Genomic DNA, 23,503 nt, shown 5'->3' with positions numbered 1-23,503 from the left:
AAATTGAAGAAAAAAATTATTAATTTTAATACTGTTTTCAGTGCATGAAGTGCATTAAAAATAGGGTAGACGCTTCCTTTTCCATAAATCTAGCTTTCTGTTTACCCCATAATAGAGAACACTGACGAAAAGCGCTCTTCATAAGCGTATATTAGCTCAAGGCTAGCATATTAGCTTATAGCTAGTGAACTTTAAAACAACATATCGTTCTGACCATGCTTAATGTTAACTTGCCCACTTAAAAATGGTTCTCCAAGTGTTTTTAGTAAAGAAAATATAGAACCATGAAAACTCACGATTTTGCATGATTAAAGGCTTCTTTAAATCAGGCAAATTGCACCAGAAAGGGATCTTCTATTATTACAAGCTTGACATTGTAACAACAGAAGAATTGTTTTTGATGCTATATAGAACCCTTTTCAAAAAGGTTCTACAGAGAACCATCTACAGCACCATTCTCCATCAATCTGAAGAACCATTTAATAATGCAAAAAACGCTTTGATCATGCAAAAGGTTCTTGGCATGTTCATGGTTCTATTAAGAACCATTTTCTTTACTAAAGAAACCTTGTAGAACCATCTTTAAGTGTGTGGCTTAACACACAGGATTCAACAAATTAACACAAATGTCTAAAAGCTGAGAAAAATATCTTATAGCAGAGTAAACACTAAACAACTCTCTGGACATGAAATCAACTGTAACTGTTCATCCCTGTGCTGTTGACAAGACTGTGCAACCTATATCACAGAACCTTGTGATGTCATACCTCAGCAGATGTAGAGGTAGGTGGAGCTGCCACCTCATTGGTCTCTTCTGATTTGACCAGTTCTTCTGCTTGAGGCTCTGTTGGCTCATCCTCTGTGTCATGTTTGTGTTTCTTCTTTTTCTTCTTCTCCTCTTTGCTTTTCTGGAGCATCAGCGACAACAAAGCAAATTATAGTTATAAATCAAAAAACACACTTAGGATAGCCTTATTAGAAAATACCTCTAATTGTCCTATCAATTCACTGCCCACAAATGTATTTAGGCAACACGTTTTGTTTCTAAATAACAGCCATTCCTGTCGGAATCAGTATCCCTTCTCACACTAAAATTCACCTGGCATACCTTCCTGTCCTTATCTTTGTCCTTCTTCTTCTCTTTCTTTTCTTTGCTGCTCCTCTTCTTGGGCTCCTGTGGGACACTCTCTACATCTCCATCCTCCCCAGGGCTCTTTAGAGCCTCGGAGCGGTGTGTCCTCACTGGAAGCTTTTCGGTGTCTGCCAGGGGCCTGAAGGGGGACACAGACACACAGCTTTCAATCACACGCATTCTTTGTGTTCCCAATGCACAGGGCTAGACTTTCCAGGCTGAGCGCAGCAGGGGTAGATCTTTCAGATTGCATTATTAAGAAAATGCCAAAACAAAATGAAAAGGTCAGCCTTGACAAAAAAGGGGGCAAGGATGTTGAATGCTGGAGCAATCTTAACTGGGTCCAGAAGCTTTTTGGATGAGTCAGTTACAAAGCAATCATTCAGCATGAATTGTGCAGAGATAATTACATGTGCCAGCTCAGCCCAGACACCAAATCCAGGCATGATGACGCTTTCTCACACTGAAAAATAATTTTATACTGTAAGATAACCACTGGTTTTCAAGCACAAAATAATTAAACATCCTGAATGAGCGCTTTACTACTAGCTACGCAAACACACAGCTCTCAGGTAAAGGACAAGATCTGTTACCTACACACCTACAGACATATTTAAGGACAGGAGAGTACCAGGGCTTTGTTTTAGGTTGCCCATCACATTACCCCATAGAACTCTATCACTCACCTGCAGTTAGTGCCAGAAAGCAGACTAGTAGGAAGACACGCACGAGACAGAAAGAAAAAGGCAGATCAAAGAGTGTTTGAGAGTGGGCTGGCTGAAGACTGCCTTCAACGGTGCCCCAACACCATGAGTGAGACATATTTAACTATCAACACAAAAAAAAAAAAAACATACAACAAAAGGCAAACACTAAACAGTCATTCTGGAAGGTATGTTCATTTTTGCCAGAAACCGCCTGCTAAATAAGAAGAGGCGACTACATGTAAAAAAGGACTTTGATTTATTAAGCAGGACGTATTTTATTGTAGTCAGAACAAAACATCTTTTCCTCAAAGTGGTAATATAGAGAAGGAACTGTTAACTTTGTGTGTTAATGAAAACAGATTTTATTCCTGATAAATTGTTGACCATTTCTGTTGGTCCATTAATCACGAAATATTCACATGATGTAAAGGGCAGCTGGCATTTTTAAAATGCCATACAAAAGACAAAACAAAATGCAGCAAGTAGGTCTGACATGACAGCGACTACACAGCAAGTGACACTTTGTAATCTATACAAGGCAGACTTACTTGTCCAAGTCTATGTCCAGGGCTTTGTGCGGATCATTAGGGTCTTTGTCATCATCATCACTTGGTAAGGCATTCTGAAGGCACACAGTACAAATGTCAAAATACAGGAACTATTCCCTTCTTTTAAAGGTCATGTTTCACATCAGAAACATCTGAATGTAATGTGCTATTTATCTGCCTTACCTCTGGCATTTCCTCTGTGACTATGTCCACCTGGTGAGCAGGTGTAATGTCTTCCTCACTCTCAGGGCCTGAGTCGTGCTTCTTGCCTTTCCCATGCTTCTCTCTCTTCTTCTTCTTCTCTTTCTTTTTCTTCTCAGCCTTCTCCTTCTGACGACGCTCTTCCTCTAGCTTCAGGTACTGGTCGGACATGGGCATCCCTGAGTGAGGAGAGTGCGACAGTGGGAGGGAAAAAAAAAAAATAATGAAAGAAGTAACTGATTTAGTGTGAGGTGCTTAAGCGTCACATTTTATAAGCAGTACAATTCTAACCAATAACTAGCATCATATGTGTAATTAGATAGAGAAGGACAGGCTCACCTGGGACTTTGAGAGGCACACTGAGGTCTATCTGCACCACTGGAATGTGCTCTACACCTGGCGTGTCCTGATACACCTGCAAAAACAAGTGCACACAAAAAATTTTATTTACAAGAAACTTCAGGAAACTTTAGAATACCGCACAGTATATCTGATTTCTGTTGATTCTTTTCATGTGGCTTACCTTCTGAGATGATGGGGAGGATTTGATATAGAAGGGGTTGTTGGCCTGTTCCTGCTTCCTGGCTTCCCTCCTCTGTTTAGAACGAAAGCACAAGGAAGATTAGCAGGAGAGCCAGTAAGAGCAAAGGATTTTGGGTCCATAGTAATCCTAGTGACCGCAAACTAGAACAGTCAGAAAAAACCCTGCATTAAACTTAAGGCGTAAATAAGGAAGTCTTTATGAGAAGCAAAATAACGTAAAGCTTGTCTTCAATATCTCCAGGAGTGTTTATTTTAGATATTTTAAATCTGCCAGTCAAGAAAAATGATGATGAACTATATGTACATGTATGCATTTAGCAGACTCTTATTCAGAGCAATCCACAATTTAGAGATAGGTGAATGTAGTGTAAGGAGTCTTGCCTAAGGACTTCTATTGGTATAGCATAGCGTGCTTGACCGGCAGAGAATCACACCCCAGTCTATAGTGGTGCTGAGGGTAGCAATATTACCCACATATTAGTCTGAGCAAACAGATTTTTTTCAATTGAAATTCTATGTCAAAATAATTGTAACCTTTGTTAATATTTCATGTTACTTGCCCACATTTTAATAGTTCAAATAAGCAAAACAAATCGGCAGCATTTTTGTAAAACATATGACCCTGTGACCACGACAAAAAAGTCCGTCATTAAAAGTGTAAAATTATAAGTCAGGAGGTCAAAGGTTGTATGTTACTTTTGCTGGATAACGACAGTTCAGCAAAATCTTGTGATTCATGCTGCAAGATGTATAGAAACAATGAACAATGAGTATGAATATGAACAGGGACTAGGGCACACACATACAATACAGGGCCCTAAAAACAGGTGGCCATGTAAGGTTAAGTGTTTGATGCTGGAGTGTTTCAATAGATGTTTATTTACCCACCCTTGCCAGCTCTTTCTCATCTACTTCAGTGTGACGAGGTCGAGAGTGTTTAGTTTCCTCTTTAGCAAACACAGCTTTGGGCTTCTCATCCTCAGACTCACTCTCAGATGGAGGCTCATTAATCCAGGCGTCCAGGTCCAGACTGCAAAAGCACTCATTTCAGTTGGTGATTTTGTAATGGGGAAGGGAGTAAAAAGATTAGGGCTTGTTCACTTTTACTTTTCAAAACCAACAAATGACCATATGGTTGACTTCCTGCAAATTATTAATGACTCAAAAAACTGAGTTCACCGTAGTATTGGACAGTTAAAATTTTCTCTCAGGTATATTGTTTTGTCTGTTAGCTGGGGCCTTGTCTGCAAAATAAGCTGTGGACAAGCTGGCACACATAGCATGAATGACTAATATCTTCTAAATTTCAGCAACAGTGTCTCACTTTTGAAGGTGTAAGTGTACTCAAGACACACCTTTTGTTTTTACTATTTTCCACATTTGATATTTACTTTGGTTGTTAAAAACAGTTGTTATTAAAACACAAAAAGACATCCACACACACTCAAAACTTATAAATGAAATAATGGTTGGCCACACTGCCCACTACTACTTCACAGTACAGAAAACATGTACTGTTGCGGAAGGCAGGTGGACTGCTCCTCTAAGCTAAATGGATGTGCTGGCATCCAGTTAGCAGACTCACCCTTCAGGCACAGGCACTTTCTTCTGGGCCTTAGGGGCCACAGGGTTAAGCTCCCCTGCAAACAGTGCAGACACCTCTTCAGCCACCTCCACATCCTTCTGCTGGAGTTTCTGGATGTATTTCACCAGCTGCAGGATACAGGATGCCTGTAGGGGGCAGGAATGTGGCATCAAACGACTGCACTGGGCCAAGAGTGAATGTGTGTCTGTGTGTCAGTATATCCCACATATCGTCTACACATAAAAGGCAGGGTTAAGTAGGACACTTTAACTGGAGGAGAAAGGCACATTTTGTGAGTGCATACATGTATATACATTTTAGTGATGTCAAAGCCAACACATTTACATTATTAGCCACACACAATTTTTGGACATTGTTCCTATTTTGACCTATCAAACCAGCCACAGTAGGGCAGGCTGCAGCCCAGTTGCTTGCAAGTTGTATTTTTTTTAGAATCTGTGATTGTGGCCCTCTGGTACAAATATAGCTTTTAAATGGTGCTTGCAGGAGATGTAAGGATAAATCAATTAGCAGCAAACAAATAAAAGCAACAGGAAAAAAGGAAGATAAAATGTACCCCGCAAGAGCCTCCACAGTTACAAGAATACATGAGCTGCATGAAATTTGAAGCTTATTTTCTCCACTCATACAGCTATAAGAAAATGCACTGCATTTTTAATGAAAACAAAGTGGGGGGTGAAATTTGTGCAAATAAACCATTAACTATACAAGTTAATGTAATTCACCATAATTCATTTTTTTAACCAATTATTCATATGAGAGCCCTAGTATAACTCAATCCTCACCCTTTCTTGTACTTCCAGGTTAGCACTCTGGACAAAAAGTGGCAGTCTCTCTACGAGAAGTTGGCTGGTCTCCTGTGCAGCCTGGCTGTCTGTCGCCCCCTCATGCTTCCTCAGCACTGTAGCAAACAGCTTTGCAGCATTCTGCACATACACAGCCTGAATGTGGCCTGGCAGCGTAGCCACTTTGGGCCTCAACATGGCCTCCAGTGTCTGGTTTGGATCCTCCAGGTGCCTGAGAAAGGAATAACACAGTAACAACTTTAAAATAAGCCAATACTTGACTTCAATATTTACAGAATGATGTCAAAATATCTAATTGTGAGTTGGATCAAGGTCAAAAGCTCACTGTTAATGAGGTAGCCCAGCAAAATCTAAACATTCTTTTAGCAAGCTTTTCTAAAGTACAATAAATGCATCATCAAATATCAGTTAAAGACATTGTCAAATCTAAACATCTGTCTAATATCCAGATTTTTTTAAGCAATTTGCCAATACCACTATGCATCCAAAATAAAAAGCTTGGAATAATATCCACCGTTCTTATTTTTATCAAACCATCTCTTGCCTTCTATGTAGAGATGGAACAATCGATCAACTATGTTTCGGTATCGGCTGAAATTTCTCCGATCCTGAGAGTTGACCAGTGACATAAACCATATGAGCCATATTTAGGTATTGCTGCACCCTTGCGAGACGCCGTTTGGTCACAGAATCCTGCAGTTTCTCTTTCAAACACTATATGACTTAAAAAATAATAAAAACAAACAAAAAAACTAAACAAAAGACATAACTTTTGACTATGGGACTGAAGGCCTATTTACAGAGTCAGAGTTTTACAGACGCAAAAAACGCATGTCAAGTTGGTGGACTTGATGTGAAGGTCCCGCTACGTTAAAATCACATCAATTTTTGGACCTCTAGACCACTTCTTTTATATCAATTTACAGTATGACATACTCAGAGAACTCTCCGCAGATCCAGGCGGCAGCATAAAGGACCTCACAGATGCCGTTGCGCTGCATGTTGCCTGTGAGCAGGTGAGCGTTGTCCAGCAACATGGCCATCTGAGCCACAGCGAAGGCTCGAATGGCCTTGACGCGAATGGCCACGTCCAGCATTTGAGAGGCAATTAGGTGACCATGCCGTGTGCCTTCCAGTCGAGTTAACTCCACCAGAATGCTGATGTACCTGAGCAGAAAGAGAGTGGGACAGTAAAGTCTCAAATGCCCAAATTAATCTTTTACAGTCCAAGCTGGTAGCAATGAACTAATTACAGCCTGAAAGGGACAGAAAGATTGGATATGAGAAAAGCGGTGAATAGACCACTTCCTGATTGAACTGCAGAGTTTAGTATTGCATGTGTGTGGACTGTGTCCTTACCACTCAAAGTTGGTGATGTACTGATAGTTGCTCTGGCTGCAGATGTCAATGATTTTGGTGAGCAGCTCATCCCTGTATGTGGTGCCTTCAGCCTTGTCGACGTGCAACATCAACTTCTTCACAATCTCCATCAGGTTCTTCTTAGAGACCTAGACACAGAAGAATGCACAAAGCAGGGAAAAATAAAAAAAAATTATAAACTTATTTTCTTCGCATAGGCTATCTAAACTTTATCAAGATCTCTTAAAAGGGCAACGCCTTACAACACCAGATGATTTACTATTTGTTCACTGCTTAGTATAGCATCTCCAGTGGAATTATAAAGATGCAACTGATCCTCCAATGTGCACAAATCTTGAACCCTTGAAATCTTGGCCTTGCTAATGCCTTAAATAAAATACTAAATCAAAGAGCTAAAGAGTATGAGCAGCCACCATACCATGCCATAAAGCAGGTCCAGAGCCCTAAGCCGGATGGACTCGTCTTTGTCGTCCAGACACTGCAGGATTAGGTCCTTGTGAGACTGCACTGATTTCGGATGTGTCTTCAGAATCTTGGACATGGCCAGCAGACCCAAGTACTTCACTGCAACCCATGACATAAACTCAACCAGTGAGGGACAGTAATGCAATATACAAGCTTTTTAAATGCTGCTACTACTAGCTATTTACTATTAAAAACACTCAAAACAGAATATAATATCTGTCCACTTTCTGACCAGTTTCTGCTATAACTTTCAAGAGCTTCTTGTCTACTGGCTATTTTTTCTACTCTTACATTCCAAACTCAAATTTCTATGAAAATGCTAAAACAATACATTTAGACTATATAGTAGGTTGAGACATGGAAAAAGATAAACGTTAAGAAAACTGAGCTACTATACAGTACTGTGTAAAAGTCAGAGATTTGCTATCGTTTATTTCATTTATTAACAAAATAAAAAGACAAAAAAAAATAAAATAAAGAAGCTGCTAGTGTGCTCAGAATGATGGACTGGCCACATCAGAGCCCAGACCTCAACGTCACTCAGTGTGCTCAGGATTACTTGAACCATGAAAAGCTGAGAATGCAACCAACCTCTAAGACTAAGACCTTTTAGTGGTGTGGAAAAATAGCTCTGAAGATTTACTTGAGCTTGGTATCCTGGAAAGAATAAAAGCTATAATAAAAGCAAAAGGTAGAAATACTGAAAAAAAAATGTATATAGTTGTTGAGGCTTCTATGTAATTTTCTGTTAAATGTATGTTTTCCGCTCCCACCCAACACTGAAAAATGGAAATTGTTGGTCTCTGACCTTTTCATAGTGCTGTAAATTATGCATTAAAAGTAAATAATGAAAAAAGCTAACATCATTAGGTCTACATTACATCAAAAACACAGTAAGAACACACAAACACAAAACACAATGGGGAAAAACACACACACAAACACATGGGAAAACACAAACACAGGACACACGGTTTTGGTGAATTTTTAGAACACAGTGGCATTGTCAGTTTGACCACTGGTCAGCTTGTCAGGACTGCAATGAGCCATTATGCAAGCCAAGCTTGATCGATCTCACACGAGTATCTAATCCCTGAATATGGTTTAAAACTGCTATGAAGACAATGAGCTCTCCATAAATCTTAAGCCTTTATGCTAAACTCCAAGCAGAGCTACAGGGTGTCCACCTAACAGAACATTATATGCAGTAATCAATGCTTTATAGTGACCTCCACTGCTGCTGTAGTCAATACTGTGCCATGGTTATGCCACTATTCATTCCCCCCGACCAAGGTCTTGATTATTATTCACACTGTATATGAGGACAATTCTAAAATGTTTAATCCACATCAACAAAGAGTATATAATTTGAACTATGATCAATGAAAAGTGCAAAACAGGTTGGTCAATTACACAGAGAAATGAGGTCTGAATGGCAGGATACTTAACACACTTTTTTTCTAACCACATCCTCTCACTAGTTCTAAACAGGTTACATTTTTTTTCTTGTCTTAGAAAAGTGGCAAGGTGAGCAGAGCATCTGCATGAATGAAATTTATGGCACAAATAAAGCTCAATATCAAGCTCTCAATAATGTGCAGTAATGCAACTGATCCTAAGAGACCTTATATTATATGATAAGGGATGCCTTATTGCCTCTAAATGTATGTATAAAGAACCTTTTTGGGGAAATTATGAAAAAGGTAATCACCAAGATACAAAACACACCAGTCTAGGAACTGCAAAGCTACTCTAAACACTGCACTCACTGGGGGCCTGATAACTCGAATCCTCCTATTCCAGTGACACAGGTCTGAACTGAGAGAGATGCTGTTTCATGGCATATATACTTGGCAGGGCTGTGCTTTTACAGCAACAAGCCATCCACAAATTTAACAATACATCCTAATTGGAAAATATGATTTTACTACCACAAATTACATATTTAAAGATTTTCAGAAGCTTTTCAAATCCACTTGATAATGTAGTCTAAACTATAGCACAGAGGCAACTTCGAGTTATCCACGATGGAGGTCACCAGGTCCTCCATCTTTAAGGGCTTGGCGGGCTGTGCACCAACACAGAAACACGCAGACAATGAGAGAATGACACACTGCAGGCATTGACAGAAGGCTCACAGTTCTGGTCCGAGTCTTCAATCAGGATTCGCAGTTTCTGCACACAGAGCTGTGGACAGGAGAGAGACACAGAAAGAAAGAACAGAAGAAATAAAAGAGAAAGAGAGAAAGAGAGTACAAGAAGAAATGGAGAGAGAGGGGAAAAAAATCATTACTACCATATTAAAGACCTTTCCACACCAGCCCCAGTATTTACAACTGATAGTTACACAGTTATCAACCTTCTCAGAATAAGAGCACTGATCTAGAGTCAGTTTTTGCCTGCCGATTCCTAATAAACACAAATGCATCAACAGTTCTGAGATCAGTAAACCTACTTTGAGATGCTTGATAATCATGTCATTAAAAATAATTACATTTCGGTGACTGAGGAACACTGCAGTCAGTGACAAAGCCTTTCTTATTTAACTGGAGTGGAAAGGGTTGACCTCATGAGAACTAGAAGCACACCATAGCCAAGAATGCAAAGCACTGAGACCCACCTGAATACTAGCACTGTGGTTGGGCATCCCCGAGGACAGAGAAATCAACACTGCATATGACAAAGACAGACAGAAATTAATTAAAATAAAAAATAAATTAATAAAAAACAACCATCTGATGGACAGTCAATTTCAATGGAATCCTACTGACCTGCTATCACTGTGTTGACACATTCATACAGGAGTGACATAGCTGAGGTACTACAAGAAAGGGAAAGGAAAACAAAGAAAAGGAAGTGTAATGTTTCAATTCTGACTGAAAATAGTTTGCAGTCACGTTATCAGTCCTGATAATCTTACCTGTGAATGAGGTTTGTTAAGGGCTCAATCAGCTTCTTTCCTAGTCGAGGCTCCAGAGGGGTGAGGGCACCAAACTGAAAAACACACACAAATACATATATCTCTGGAGACAGACAGACACACACACACACAAACAAACAAACAAACATGTATGCATATACAGTAGTTCGCCCTCCTCTTACCAGCTTGATGATCTTGATGAGGACCCAGTTGTTGGTAGACGAGGTCATGAGCTTGAAAAAGAGGGGGGCCAGGGACAGGTAGTTTTTGGGGTTCCTTCTGGCCAGCTCACAGATGACATTAACTGCTGCTGACTGCACACCTGGTACAGAGAGCGTATAATACACATTTAAACTTTTAAAATTTAAAATTTGAACTTAACAGATGCAAATATCTTGTTTGTAGTAGTGGGCAGTGTGGGCAAAAATTTATCATGGTTTAATGAAGATTATTGATGGTCTTGGTTTATATGCACACAGAAAGCCAGCTAGGCTAATGGCTAACAGCTAACCCCAAGAGACTTTACCCCCATTAACTTACTAATTCATTACCTTTTAATGTCTGCTCCTTTGACAATAAACTGGACTAACTAACTTGTGGCTGCAACTCACTACATGAGAGGTGAGGGAATCAGGTCGTTTTGCACTGTACGTTGCATTATCTGGATATACTTGTATACTGGTATAACAGTAATGACATGACTAATACCTTAAAAAAATTCAAACAGTATACCAGATGAGAGTGTGTAAATGAATGCATATGTCTGTCTGCCTTGCGATGGACTGGCAACCTGTCCAGGGTGTTTCCTGCCTTCTGCCCAATGACTGTTTGGATAGGCTCCAGCTCCCCCCACGACCCAGAAGGATAAGCGGCTTGGAAAATGTGTGTGTATACCAGATGAACTGGTCGATCGCCCACTACTACTAGTTTGCTGTTTGCTGTTATAACATGACGGGCAACGGTACAAATGCCCGCTGCAAAATCTGTAATACCAGTATTTCAATGAGTAAGACATTAAGCAAGGGAAAATAAAAGCTTGCATACTGTTTTATTGTCTATATTTAACTACTGTATAAAAACTACAGAGTTCATCCACATTTATGTGTTCAGTATATATTACTCATTACAAATAATTCTGAAATCATAGCGAACTAACTGAATTACACTGTGGTGAAATTTGAGACGTAATGATACACTGAACTGTTTTATTAAGAATCCTAAGAATGGTAATCGAACTGTTGTGAGGCTAGAGATTTACACCACCACTACTGACTGCATCAAATTGTGGGATTTTTCTACATACAGATGCATACTACTTTTCTGAACTAGTACTGTACAGATTTTACAGTGGTCATTCCTCACCTGGGTCAGGATCCTCCAGCTTCTCTTTGAGACGGGGGAAGGCAGGGCGCAGGGACTCTGGGTACTTCAGGAACACTTTATACATGATAAGAACAGCTTTCTTCCTGATGTACGGCTTAGTGTGGGACATCTAGGAAGTGATATAGAGTGAGACGGTGAATGAGAGCACAAGAGAGAGAGTAAGTGCAGAAGAGATCAGGAGATAGTGATTGTGACAAACAAGATCTGTGCAAATCACCATGAATGAGTAAAATGGGGGACAAGCAGGAAGAGCACAACATTTTCTAAAAATCTTACATTTGCTCTCAGAAGGAGACCCCTTCATTACACACAGATGTTCATAAGCACCTGCTTCATAATCCTTCACTATACATTTATAATAAACCTCACCAGTGTCATAATGTCGTTGGCCAGGTCACGAGCCAGGTCAGGGGTCACAAAGCAGGAAAGGCCAGTCAGGGCCACACCCGTGTCATACTGATTTGGACTACTGAGATCCTGGTGAGAGAGATAGAGAAAGAGTATGAAGCACAAACAAATCGCCCACTTTCTCTTCATATATGTTAGTCATATAACCATAGTAAGTCCATGAGTCAATATGATTGTGACAACCCACACAACATTGGTTGTCTAAAGCAGGTGTTGGCAGCGTTCGGCTACACAGTGAGGTTTTGTTCATTTTTATAGTTCACATTAAATCATACTATGTCCTAAACCACATCAACAAGTCTGTGTGCATCTTTAATAAACACTAAATGAAGAGGTCTGAGCAAGATGAGGGAAGTTTTGTCCACATATTTATTACGCGTTGGTTAGCAACATTGGCCTCATAGAGCTCAAGTGCTAAATTAAAGAGGCAAAATTTGCAGACCAAATTTGTTTTGACTAATTGACTACTTCTGGGGAAAGCAGAAAATTGTGCACATTTGATTTTCATTGCTTTAATAATCTTTAATCAGGTGTTTAAACAAATGTCACCCAACCTGTTATTGCCTCTCACTAAGTGAAATATCCACATCTACAAAAGATGACAAAGAGCCATACAGTTTATTACTGTGCAATTGAGTTGTCATTCTACTGGTAATTTGTAGTATGTTAACCCACATACATTTCACATAATTCAGGGTTGTATACCTAACAGCATAAAATGTTTTCTTGTTGGTACAATCAAATGCCATTCATTTCAAACTATGGACTTTGCATTAGCAAAATGGTTAAAATGCCTTCATAGTCATTTCCTACTGCTTTTGGCCTCTCCCCTTTCACACTAAGCTTGTGCCTGCCATGCAGCATCATCAAGCATCAATGTGCTTAGAGGGAGAACAGTAACAAGCATCAATGTGCTTAGAGGGAGAACAGTAACAGCCCGATTCAGTCTGTGTGAGCTAGCAGATGCCCAGATTGGCTAGCTCATCGCTTAGATCAATGGTGGGAGAGGAACCCTGCTGGGCTTCACAGCTAATGAGTGCACAGCCAATAGTGCTCTTGTGAACCTGCAGCCACAGATGGTGAATGGCACCAGAGGGACTCAAACTGGTGCCCAGACAGTGAGAGCTCAACTGTGCACTGCATGAAAACTAAAGACTGAGGAAAAAGGAGTGAAAATATGATACAACTTACCTTGCGGATCTGATTGGTGGTCAGCATGATGACATCAGTGCCTTCATGAAAGCACTGTGAGGCAGCCAGGTAGCCAATTCGCTGAGAGAGATTAAGATAAACAAAACATATCATCCTACATCCCATCATACCATATTAAACCCCTTTTTGTTTCCTTAACACGCTTGGAAAATAGAAGGAACAAAGGATGCACTAATATGGAATTATGGAGTTTTTCTTCATGCACATATCTACCAATGTTGGAACAAAAACATAGAACTACACATACCTGGATTAGCATTACATAGAAATATAACATTTATTTCTATAACATTATAAACACAGGAAAGTGAATAAACATTGACATTTTAGCAAAGCAACCCAATGTCTCCTAAACGCTCTGCTCTTCTGGAGCACAATAAATAAATTAAGAAATAAAATCAGAACAAATTCATCATAAAATATCAATTTAAATTAGCATCTAAACATTTGTCTGATGGCAATGTAAAGAAATAACCTGCCAATTCTGATACGATTCTGGTAACATGATGCACCCCTACAGTGAACATTTAATGATGAACTGACAGTCATAGTCCAAAATTAATGTCTATTTGAGTATATATTTAAAGTTATATTAAAGCCTGAGGAATGTTTGAGTCCATTTTTTTCTAGACTCTCACCTTGTAAGTGAATTTGGAAGAGCTCATCACCTCCACGATGTTGAACGCAGCCCAGCTGACATCATAACCCAGCATCTGCAACTGAAAACACACAGCAAAAAACAGTCAAACAACTGTGCATTCACATATTGAAGGAGTAATAACAGAAAAAACACACCACAGAAATTGCAGTTACGAAGGCTGATATGAAGAATCGGTTTATCTGAAATTCAATATGTGTGCAGACAGATGTAATACAGATTGGTGGCCTTACGTAGGTGAGTTTGCAGACAGCATTGGCTTTGACGGCAATGTTGTCCTGCTTGAGCTCCTGCTTGATCTCATCGATGCACGTGGAGATGTATTTGGCCTGTGAAGGGACAATGAAAACATGCTGGATTTCAAAACTGGGAGATAAAGAGGGAAAAAAAAAAACAGGCCAACAGTGATGTGGATGATGCTCACTGAGAAAGTTTCATTTCCTTTTTGCAGCTTCAGGATAACAGCGCACCACTAAATTGAGATTTAAAGATACAAGATAGAAGAGCGGAACCGAACCACACTTTCCACAAGGCACAGCATTTATGATGGTGAACAACAGACTGTTCCACCACAGATGCCTTAATTCATTTACGATATGTAATAAGTCATTACAGGGTACTGAATCAACAGAATTATAAGTGAGCATGAAAAGCCTTAAGCATACAGTTCACAGAATTAAGTAGTTTTTCCACATTACCCCAGATCAATTTTTTTGTTTGTGACTGATAAGAAGTTTGTTCATTAATGGGTTTTGCTTCCAGAGTTTAGGCTTGTTTGTATAGTGTAATGGGAGCATATTGGGGCCAATGTTTGGCCTAATACTTTTCCACTATGTCATCTTAATGAAATTGAAATCAAAAATCTCCCTCTGCCTATTAATCAGACTTAGGGCAAGTAAAAATTAAAAAGTACATAAAATTTTAGAAACAGCCTGAGTCTAGCATAATCTGGTATACAAATATATATACTAAAGCTAGTAAGCAACAGCCGAGTTGAATCAGTTACACCCCAAAAAGCAATTACTCAAAAGATAATGGTCATGTATCATTGTTGTCAAGTAAAAACCTTGTACCTCCATTTTTGTCATTTTTGACTTTTATTGCATAACTTGAACTGCAACTCCCCTTTTTAATTTACACAATGAACGGACCACTGGAAACAGTCTAAAAATACTTGGAAAAGTACCTTCTATTGTGAGTTAAGAGTGATTTTTCCTCCTACTGTAAAATTAGAGATATGAGGTTTTCTTTCTGACCACAACAGCATGTAGAACCATGAACACTCATAGAACTGTTTCAATGTGTAAATGGTCATTTGCATGATTAAATGGATCTTCTTTATGATGGAAAACCTATTGTATATGGTTCTTCAAAGAACCTTTAAAAAGGCAGTATATGGCATCAAAAAGGGTTCAAGAACCTTTTTTTGGAACTATATAGAAGCACCTTTGATATGTATGAGCAGGAAAAGCACTAAGCTGTGCTGGACTAAGAACAGAACTGGACACCCTTTGATTTAATACACAGTGAAAAAGGTCAAATAGGTCAAATTTTAATTTTAATTTGTACATTTTAAGATTTTGCCAATCCGACTGAATAAATTCATATTATAGATTAAGACTAAGGTGTTTATATGCTCGCTCTATTCAACAATAGTTCTAGCATTCCTGTTGCATCTTTCTCATACAACAGGCATTAGGACCAATTTGAGGCCATTGACATAACTGGAATATTTACCACTTGGCTGAAAATTTGCCTAAGTTAGCAATGTCTCAGTGAACGTATCAAGAAACACTCAATATCCTTTTCAGACGAATGAGCATGCTAAGAGGCACTCAAGCTGACTAGCTGAGCCTCTCGCTCTCTCTCTCACTTACTCAATCACTGTGCAAACATACTAAGCTGGTGAGATTTTGAGGACACAACGCACAAACCCACACACACACACACACACACACACACACACACACACATTTCTTTTTAGCCTTCATCTTCTTCCCACATTCTCAGAGTGACCAATAAAGCACAACAAAACTGATAAGAACGTTTCAGTGTAATAATATTCTTTTTTTGAAAAGCTGTTCGTAATTAGAAACATAGTAAGATTTTATTTAAATCAAGCACCAATATCTTACGGATAATGGCTGTGTTTCCATGCAAAGATTTTGCCAATCCGATTGAATAAATTCATATTATAGATTAAGACTAAGGTGTTTATATGCTCGCTCTATTTCAACAATCTGATGGAAAATCTTCGTTTACATGCTCAATACAAGAAATTCAATCCAAAATGACGCGCATGCGTGGAGTACCACTTAGAGTAAATGTTACCATGACAGCAAAACATCACGTGAGGTCCAGTCAGAGTGAGATGAATTTTCAGTTGGCGCACTTGTGTTTTTAATTGCTTTCAAAATATGTCAGACTCAAAAAAGTACCTCACATGTACTTATTAAACAAGGCAGAGAGGAAGACGTCGTGTTCTGAAACACATAAGCTGGACGCCTGTCCCACCGCCGTCTTTTAAAGGTCAGAGCATAAACTTCGTCTCCTCTGCGGACCAGTTTCTGCTCCGCCATGTTGAACATTATTAACTTTCACTACGACGCACATGTGCAGAACGTACTTGCACATTCCGATTGGAAATGTAATCGGATACAGGCATTTACACAGATATTATTCTTCTATTTAACGGGTTATTTACAAGATTACCCACCTCATTCAATCGGATAGAAATTGTATTCCGAATGGCCGCAATCGGACTCAACTATTCCGACTGAAATGTATACATGCACGTATTCTATTTTGATTGAGCTATTAGTCGGATTATTAACGGATTTTTAGGCTGCATGTAAACATGGCTAATGTAAATGCAACACTGTTGTTTGTAGGTTTTGTTCATTGTATAAAAAAACACAACATACAACCAACATTTCCCCACTGTTGAGAACAGAGTCCCTTTCCCTCTTATTAACAAGCTGCACTTTTAATGTGTAAAACACAATGAGCCACATCCTAAACTCAGTGTAACAATAACTTCCTGCTTCGATCCCAGTTTGGTATCAATTCTCTCATTTGGCTCCTCCAAGTCACAAGGTTTAAGCACCCCCGATTAAGAAGTTGATAAATGATGTGGATGTAAAATCAAGGACAGTGTCTTCAGAGCTGGTAGAAAATAGCACACTGAAAAATACCTTCTGATAGAAGACCTTGAATACAATAGAATCTCTCTACAGCACTCTCTTACACAGAGCAGCTGTATGGAGCGAGGGAGCTGGTCATGTGTCTTCAGTCATAAGACAGCATACAGGCAGAAGGAGGGGAGGGAAGGAGGGAAGACGAGAGCAATTGCATTTGCACATGAGACCCCAGCTGTGCTAGAATGAGAAACAGGGCAGAGTCCACAGCAGCTTCGTTCTAGCATTCCTGTTGCATCTTTCTCATACAACAGGCATTAGGACCCATTTAAGGCCATTGACATAACTGGAATATTTACCACTTGGCTGAAATTTGGCTAAGTTAGCAATGTCTCAGTGAACGTATCAAGAAACACTCAATATCCTTTTCAGACGAATGAGCATGCTAAGAGGCACTCAAGCTGACTAGCTGAGCCTCTCGCTCTCTCTCTCTCTCGCTCTCTCTCTCTCTCTCTCTCTCACTTACTCAATCACAACGCAAACATACTAAGCTGGTGAGATTTTGAGGACACAACGCACAAACCCCCCCCCCACACACACACACACACACACACACACCACTTCCTGGCCAAAGCGAAGCTTTCCAGAAAGAAACAAGCTGACACAAAATACTTGGGGAAAACAAACAGAGATGGGCCAGGCAGAATCAGGTTAGGACATAATACTTCACTAAAGGGCCTTTGTACTTACTGACTGAAATTTAGAGTCATTTTGTACACACACACACACACACACACACACACACACACACACACAGTAGCACTTTCAGATTCCAAACAAGTTTGATATGGAAAGATATGGAATTCTTATGTAAATTTCTGTTTACTTTCTGAGTTTAATATGTGGGAAAAAACATACATAAAATATACAAAAACATCATGACTTTTGCACAGGCCACATTTTATGTTTTTCCCCCAAATAAACAGTAATTGTGCATTAAAGTGTGCAGAAGTGTGTTCTTTGCAGAGGATGTGTTAACTTATTTTCACTTAGATGTAATCTGTGGCACCTAAACATTTGCATAAAATTGTATAGAAATAGGTGTGTACAATTTGCAAAACTTATTCAACTCAATATGACGCAGGGCCATCTTTATTTGATACATTTTTGACACAGCAACAATAAGGAGTGCCTTAAATTGTGCCTAATATGTCAATGTTTCCATTTTCTTTTAACATTATAAAGTAGAGTCTGAAAATAAGTTCTGCTTTACAGCATCCCAATCCAGCGCTCTAGCCACAAGCTAATATGCTAAGCGCAAGCGAACACATGTCACTAACTAACATGCTAGCCATGGTGCAATACAATAAGATGCACTGCAACACATATGGTGTATCACTACATCCCTAATCATACATATGAGGGGTGTTAAAATGCACTGAATGATACTGTAATGCAAAAGTGACATTGTGCATCAAGGAGGTGTGAATGTATCAAAGAGAAATGGCATTCTATTACGATATCTAACCCAGTGTTTGAACACCAAAGTGTGCAACAACCTACTCCAGCACCCCTCCTTTCTTCTAGCTTGTGTCGTTAAAAGATTATGCAACAATTTGATTACAGCCATCACTATTCTTCATTCAAACCCTGTTCAAAATATTGAGAAACAAATCAAAAACGGATGCAAATCATGTAAATTGTTGTTGTGATATACTCAAATTCCCTTCCATTTAATTGAAAAAAAATAATACACAGAATTGATGATGATGACGACTACGCTTTTTAAAAGGCAAAATGTTTAACATGGTGATATTCAGCCCTTTGTCCTTGGTTACTTATGACACCAGGCAAAACTGTGGCCGAAAGACAAACTAAAAGACGCACTCCCACACACACACACACACACACACACACACACACACACACACACACACACACACACACAGCCTGATGGTTCATTCTGGAGAGCATCAATATTTCAGCGCTCCATCCACTGTTGGCCAGGTAACAGACACTGTATCTAGGTGAGCAGGTACAGGTTACGCTGAGGGAGCCTTTTGTGACATCTGACTCCACATGTCCCTGGATCAAACAGTGTGATAAGTGCGCACACAGGTAAAGAGACATCAAAACGCCTTGGAAAAAACATTGCTTTCACTCTACATTTAGAACCCCTGATAAAACTAAATTACACAATTTATCGCACACCTTACTGCAAGTTAACAAAAGGCAGAAAAGCAAAGGTGGAAAAGAGCAATACAATTCAATTCAACTCAATTTTATTGTCATTATACCAATACAGGGTTGCACAGTATAACGAAACACTGTCAGGCTACTTCTCTACTGCACTGATAAAAGATATGAAAACAATAGTGCAAAGATAATAGACAATACTGACTGAGCAAATACAGGACATTCAGCCAGGCCTCCAAGCCCACACCCCTATAAGAGGCTTTGGTCAACTTAAAACCACTGCCTAACGAAAAGCAAATATTTAACAGTCTAAAAGTACAAAAATGCCAATAACACATATGCATCATATCTCACACACATATGTCATACTGCTCTTGCAAAGCCTTCTTGACTAATTCTATAATCTAACCTTTCATTTTAGCCTTTTACATAAAATACGGATAAACAAATGGTGTCATTTTGGCATACAAGACCACTGAATATTACAAATCTCAGCAGCCTATTCTTGCACTTATTTATAACTGCATTGTGCAGTGGGGTCACTCCTTTACTGCATTTCAGATATGAACTAAAAAGAAATTTTAATAAATACGAGATTGATTTTTGCGTTTTGACTCCCAGTACACAATCCAGAAAGACATTAAAACTCACTTTACTTATTCAATGCTATTAAATGGTCTGTTTTAATGAAGTGAATGTTAAAGTAGGTGCAGCTTGGACAGGCCCTTGGGATTACACACTGAACCTGTGTTAGGTAAAGAGGCTGCTGCAGGAATGGCTGGAATTGGGAATTTAGACTTAATGTTTAAAAATGCCTCAGAAGTGTTTGCTGTGGCACAGCAAAGATGGAATAGTTGATGAACTGCACTGCCACTCATCGTTTAGATCACTCATGCAATAAGGGAGCTGGTCTCAGGTCACAGTACAATATAGGCAGGGCTGGGTATTGAAATTCAATACTTTCATGGTATCAACTATATTACTTTAATGCCCCAAAGTACTACAAAAAAGTGATCATTCAATACTAATTTTCAATACCTACGATAGCGATCTCATCAGCAAACATGAGCCAATCACCAGACTGGTGGATTTGGCTGTCTAAATTACATTACCCATGTATGTTATAAACATCAGTGCTTCTTGAATGGTCTACAATCTATTGTGGTGAGTAAATACATCCACTTCCAGCACCTCACACTCATTTCTGGCTTAAACCACACCCACCTTTGGTTTGCAGTTTTAGAAAATGTATAGAAGACATTATCATTCAAGAACTGGTATTCAAGTCAAGGTATCAGTATTTATATCAGATTCTGAACAGTACTTTTCTCTGATTGATGAACAAAAAAAATGATCGAAAGAACAGCTAAGGTACTAAAACTGACTTAATGTTTTAACTGTATCATATTAAAGACTTATTTTGCAAGTTAATATATTTTAACAAACTAAAAGCTGTTCATTTAAAAATTTATTTTTAATTTGCCTACTGTGACTGCTTGCAGAGCCAAAGGACGAGTGTGCTTGAGCACATGATCATGTCGGGTTGTGTGGATCCCCTCTGGGCATTCAGTCCGCCCAGCAAGACTACAGCCGAACACGCACTGGAGACAAATGGAGCACTGCTAATATACATGCAGCAAAGATGGCTGATAAAATTACAGAGCAACCTGGCCCACATTTCCTGCCACACAGACACAGCCAGTAGCAGCACTGATGGTCTAACATAGAAGATGACAGCAGCATCACTGACAACACACAGCAGTATCCAACTGTGGCTCTCAAAAGATAAAAGATTTAATATATTTGTATGTGGTTGCACACTGATGTGGGGGAGAGAGCAAAGTGGGCTGTCACAAATTAAATGACTTAAAAAAGTGCATTTTACCTTCATGATGAAAAATGCATACCTTAAATTCACCTTCTAATGTTTCCTACAGTAAAAAACACTGCAATAGACACCCATTAATATGCATTTTCTGCTACGTAGTATGTTTTATATATACTTCTTAAACACTTTATGCTTGTTTTTTTGAAGTATTTCGGCATCTTTTAAAGGCTATATATAAACGAGTGGGAAAGAGAAATATTAAAACTCCTTAGAAATATCACAACTCTCTCTTCAAAGACTCTGAATCGATTCACAAAATATCACCATCAGATTATTAAACAGCATCTGCTATTCCCATACTGTAAAACAAACACACACACCCAGAGACATAATAAGTTAGGATACTCTGGCACAGCCTGGCTTTTCCCCTCAATTTCTTAAAGATTTTAATTTACATTAAAAATTAAAAATACAGGAAAAATAATTCAGGCAATAAAACTAAAAAGTCAAGACAAATCAACAATCATCTGATAATCACATCTTGGCACATGAACTGCAATCTAATCGTGAGGTGCCTAAAGATTCTCAGTCATTATCACATATAACACATTTCGTTATTTGTCAGCAAGGTCTTTTTTTATTGTAAGGCCTTAAAAATTGAGATAACTTGAATAATCATCACAATCATTGGTACAGTTCTCTTACAACCTAAAGGGGCAGGTAACCTGATGTTGCTTCCGTAGAAAAGTGAATGGAGCAGTGAAAAACCTCACTACACACTTTCTGATATTCTTAGCAGAGAGATATCGCCCAAAGGACAAAAAACAGTTCAAAGTCGTTATCCAGCAGAGACCTAACCCAAAAGTGAATCTCTTGATTCAACAAAATCGACCAGCAGAGGTCTCATTGGTTCAAAATAACAGCCAGTAACGTGTTTTACCACAAAAAAGCAGCAGCACAATCAATAAACCTGGCTGCTCCTCACAAAGCTGATGCTGAACCGCCAGGCGTTACCTGCCCACCCAGGTCAGCCACCACACAGCAGCATCTTCAGCACACAGCAGCCTATAAGTTCCCTCTATTGTCTTTTTGCGTTGGTCAACACAGATGACAGCAAAAATAGAGCATTAACATACTGTCCGGCATGCCTCGTGATGTACGTGCTGCTTTTATTATGAACACTTTGGCTTTTACACAGTGTACATAGAGGGCCGGGTCTGCAGGCAGGCGCTGGTCTCAGCTGGGCTTGCATTCATAATGAAAATTCAACTATAGAATCAATTTTCAGTCTGGATCTCAAAGTAAACCAAAGCTGAATATACGTACCTTTAATATCACATTCATATACTGCACAGCTAACTTACGAAGGCCTTCTGCACACGGATCTTGACAGCTAGCTAGCTAGTTAGCTAACCTAGCTAACCATCGTTACTGTGTGTGGCCCACAGTTAACGGCACCAACCTAGCTATGCCCAATTTCAACGTGGCATTTAAAAGACCAACCTGCAAAGTGAACCTAAAAACTGAGGGGGTTGAGGGATTATTGTGCAGCATTAGCGATGATTAACAACCACTGGAAGTGTGGCAAATGTAAATTAACGCAATAGAAAAACAGATGTTATGAGCTTACGAGCTAAAGTCAGCTGTTAACTGACATTTTAGCCTAAGCTTAATCTGGAAGCGGAGCCACCTGGTGTTGGGTGGTACCGACATTAAACTGGTTACGCTTTTTTGTATTATAATTTTGTAAGATAGCCACCTATGTGTTTATTTTCCAACCACCCAGCGTTAAATACAGAGTAAGTTGCTTGTTTGCAAAGTGGTTAGTTCACGTTAGCCTAGCTGGCTAGTTTCCTAGCTAACGCTAGCTAAACCTCTTCCCACTGTAGCTTAAGAAGCAGATGACACGGCCTCCCATTTCACCTTAACGGCAGTTACATTTATGAATGAAAACCCGCTAAATATTTCCACACGCCAAATATAAATCGTCTCACCTCATCCTCCTTGTGATTCCTAATGCCACGTACTAAGTCTTGCAGGTTTTTGTCGAACATCCGATCGATGCTGCCTTTAACGATCTTCAGAGCCATGGCTGCTGCTGCCGGGGAGACCAAGCGGCTGTTCTCTGCGCTCTCAGGCCGCTGGACAGGCTCTCATCCACCCGAGGAGCCCGAGCAGAGCACCGCGGAGTTTTCCCGATCCAACACGGGGAGATGACAGGCGAGACCGGCCAGGTCGCGTCCTCCTGCTTGCTGCAAAACAGTCGACTGTCGGCGGAACCCGTCTAGGAAATGGCTGACAAAATGGCGCCTGGGTCAGCTGACTGACTACATTATTTTTTTTCGCACTTTTTTTAAAAATGTTAAACAGTAC

General features: G+C 39.5%; 1 protein-coding gene across 5 annotated transcripts in view; it reads right to left on the bottom strand.

The window, feature by feature from the left end:
• Nucleotides 1–23,428, bottom strand: part of ap3d1 (adaptor related protein complex 3 subunit delta 1) — a 33,629-nt gene extending 10,201 nt beyond the window's left edge. For 3 of the 5 annotated variants that reach the window (XM_036586794.1, XM_036586796.1, XM_036586797.1), the window contains exons 1-23: nucleotides 23,125–23,428; nucleotides 14,203–14,298; nucleotides 13,950–14,030; nucleotides 13,291–13,371; nucleotides 12,061–12,168; nucleotides 11,671–11,800; nucleotides 10,491–10,630; nucleotides 10,309–10,382; nucleotides 10,160–10,209; nucleotides 10,009–10,058; nucleotides 9,527–9,575; nucleotides 7,342–7,487; nucleotides 6,903–7,051; nucleotides 6,480–6,710; nucleotides 5,523–5,754; nucleotides 4,717–4,862; nucleotides 4,020–4,161; nucleotides 3,112–3,183; nucleotides 2,928–3,003; nucleotides 2,571–2,767; nucleotides 2,388–2,461; nucleotides 1,100–1,271; nucleotides 768–908 (exon numbers count right to left, since the gene is read on the bottom strand). In XM_036586794.1, the coding sequence (XP_036442687.1) occupies nucleotides 768–908; nucleotides 1,100–1,271; nucleotides 2,388–2,461; nucleotides 2,571–2,767; nucleotides 2,928–3,003; nucleotides 3,112–3,183; nucleotides 4,020–4,161; nucleotides 4,717–4,862; nucleotides 5,523–5,754; nucleotides 6,480–6,710; nucleotides 6,903–7,051; nucleotides 7,342–7,487; nucleotides 9,527–9,575; nucleotides 10,009–10,058; nucleotides 10,160–10,209; nucleotides 10,309–10,382; nucleotides 10,491–10,630; nucleotides 11,671–11,800; nucleotides 12,061–12,168; nucleotides 13,291–13,371; nucleotides 13,950–14,030; nucleotides 14,203–14,298; nucleotides 23,125–23,220 (2,733 nt within the window). In that variant the 5' untranslated portion in view covers nucleotides 23,221–23,428. The remainder of the gene's footprint in view (nucleotides 1–767; nucleotides 909–1,099; nucleotides 1,272–2,387; nucleotides 2,462–2,570; nucleotides 2,768–2,927; nucleotides 3,004–3,111; nucleotides 3,184–4,019; nucleotides 4,162–4,716; nucleotides 4,863–5,522; nucleotides 5,755–6,479; nucleotides 6,711–6,902; nucleotides 7,052–7,341; nucleotides 7,488–9,526; nucleotides 9,576–10,008; nucleotides 10,059–10,159; nucleotides 10,210–10,308; nucleotides 10,383–10,490; nucleotides 10,631–11,670; nucleotides 11,801–12,060; nucleotides 12,169–13,290; nucleotides 13,372–13,949; nucleotides 14,031–14,202; nucleotides 14,299–23,124) is intronic. The other 2 variants (XM_036586795.1, XM_036586799.1) reach the window with 1 other exon arrangement.
• Between the last annotated feature and the right edge of the window lie 75 nt (nucleotides 23,429–23,503).

The sequence above is a fragment of the Colossoma macropomum genome, unplaced genomic scaffold, assembly GCF_904425465.1.
Source record: "Colossoma macropomum unplaced genomic scaffold, Colossoma_macropomum, whole genome shotgun sequence".
In the NCBI taxonomy this organism is placed as follows: domain Eukaryota; kingdom Metazoa; phylum Chordata; class Actinopteri; order Characiformes; family Serrasalmidae; genus Colossoma; species Colossoma macropomum.
Note: the sequence above shows the minus strand (reverse complement) of the source record. Positions and strands in the feature narration are given on the sequence as shown.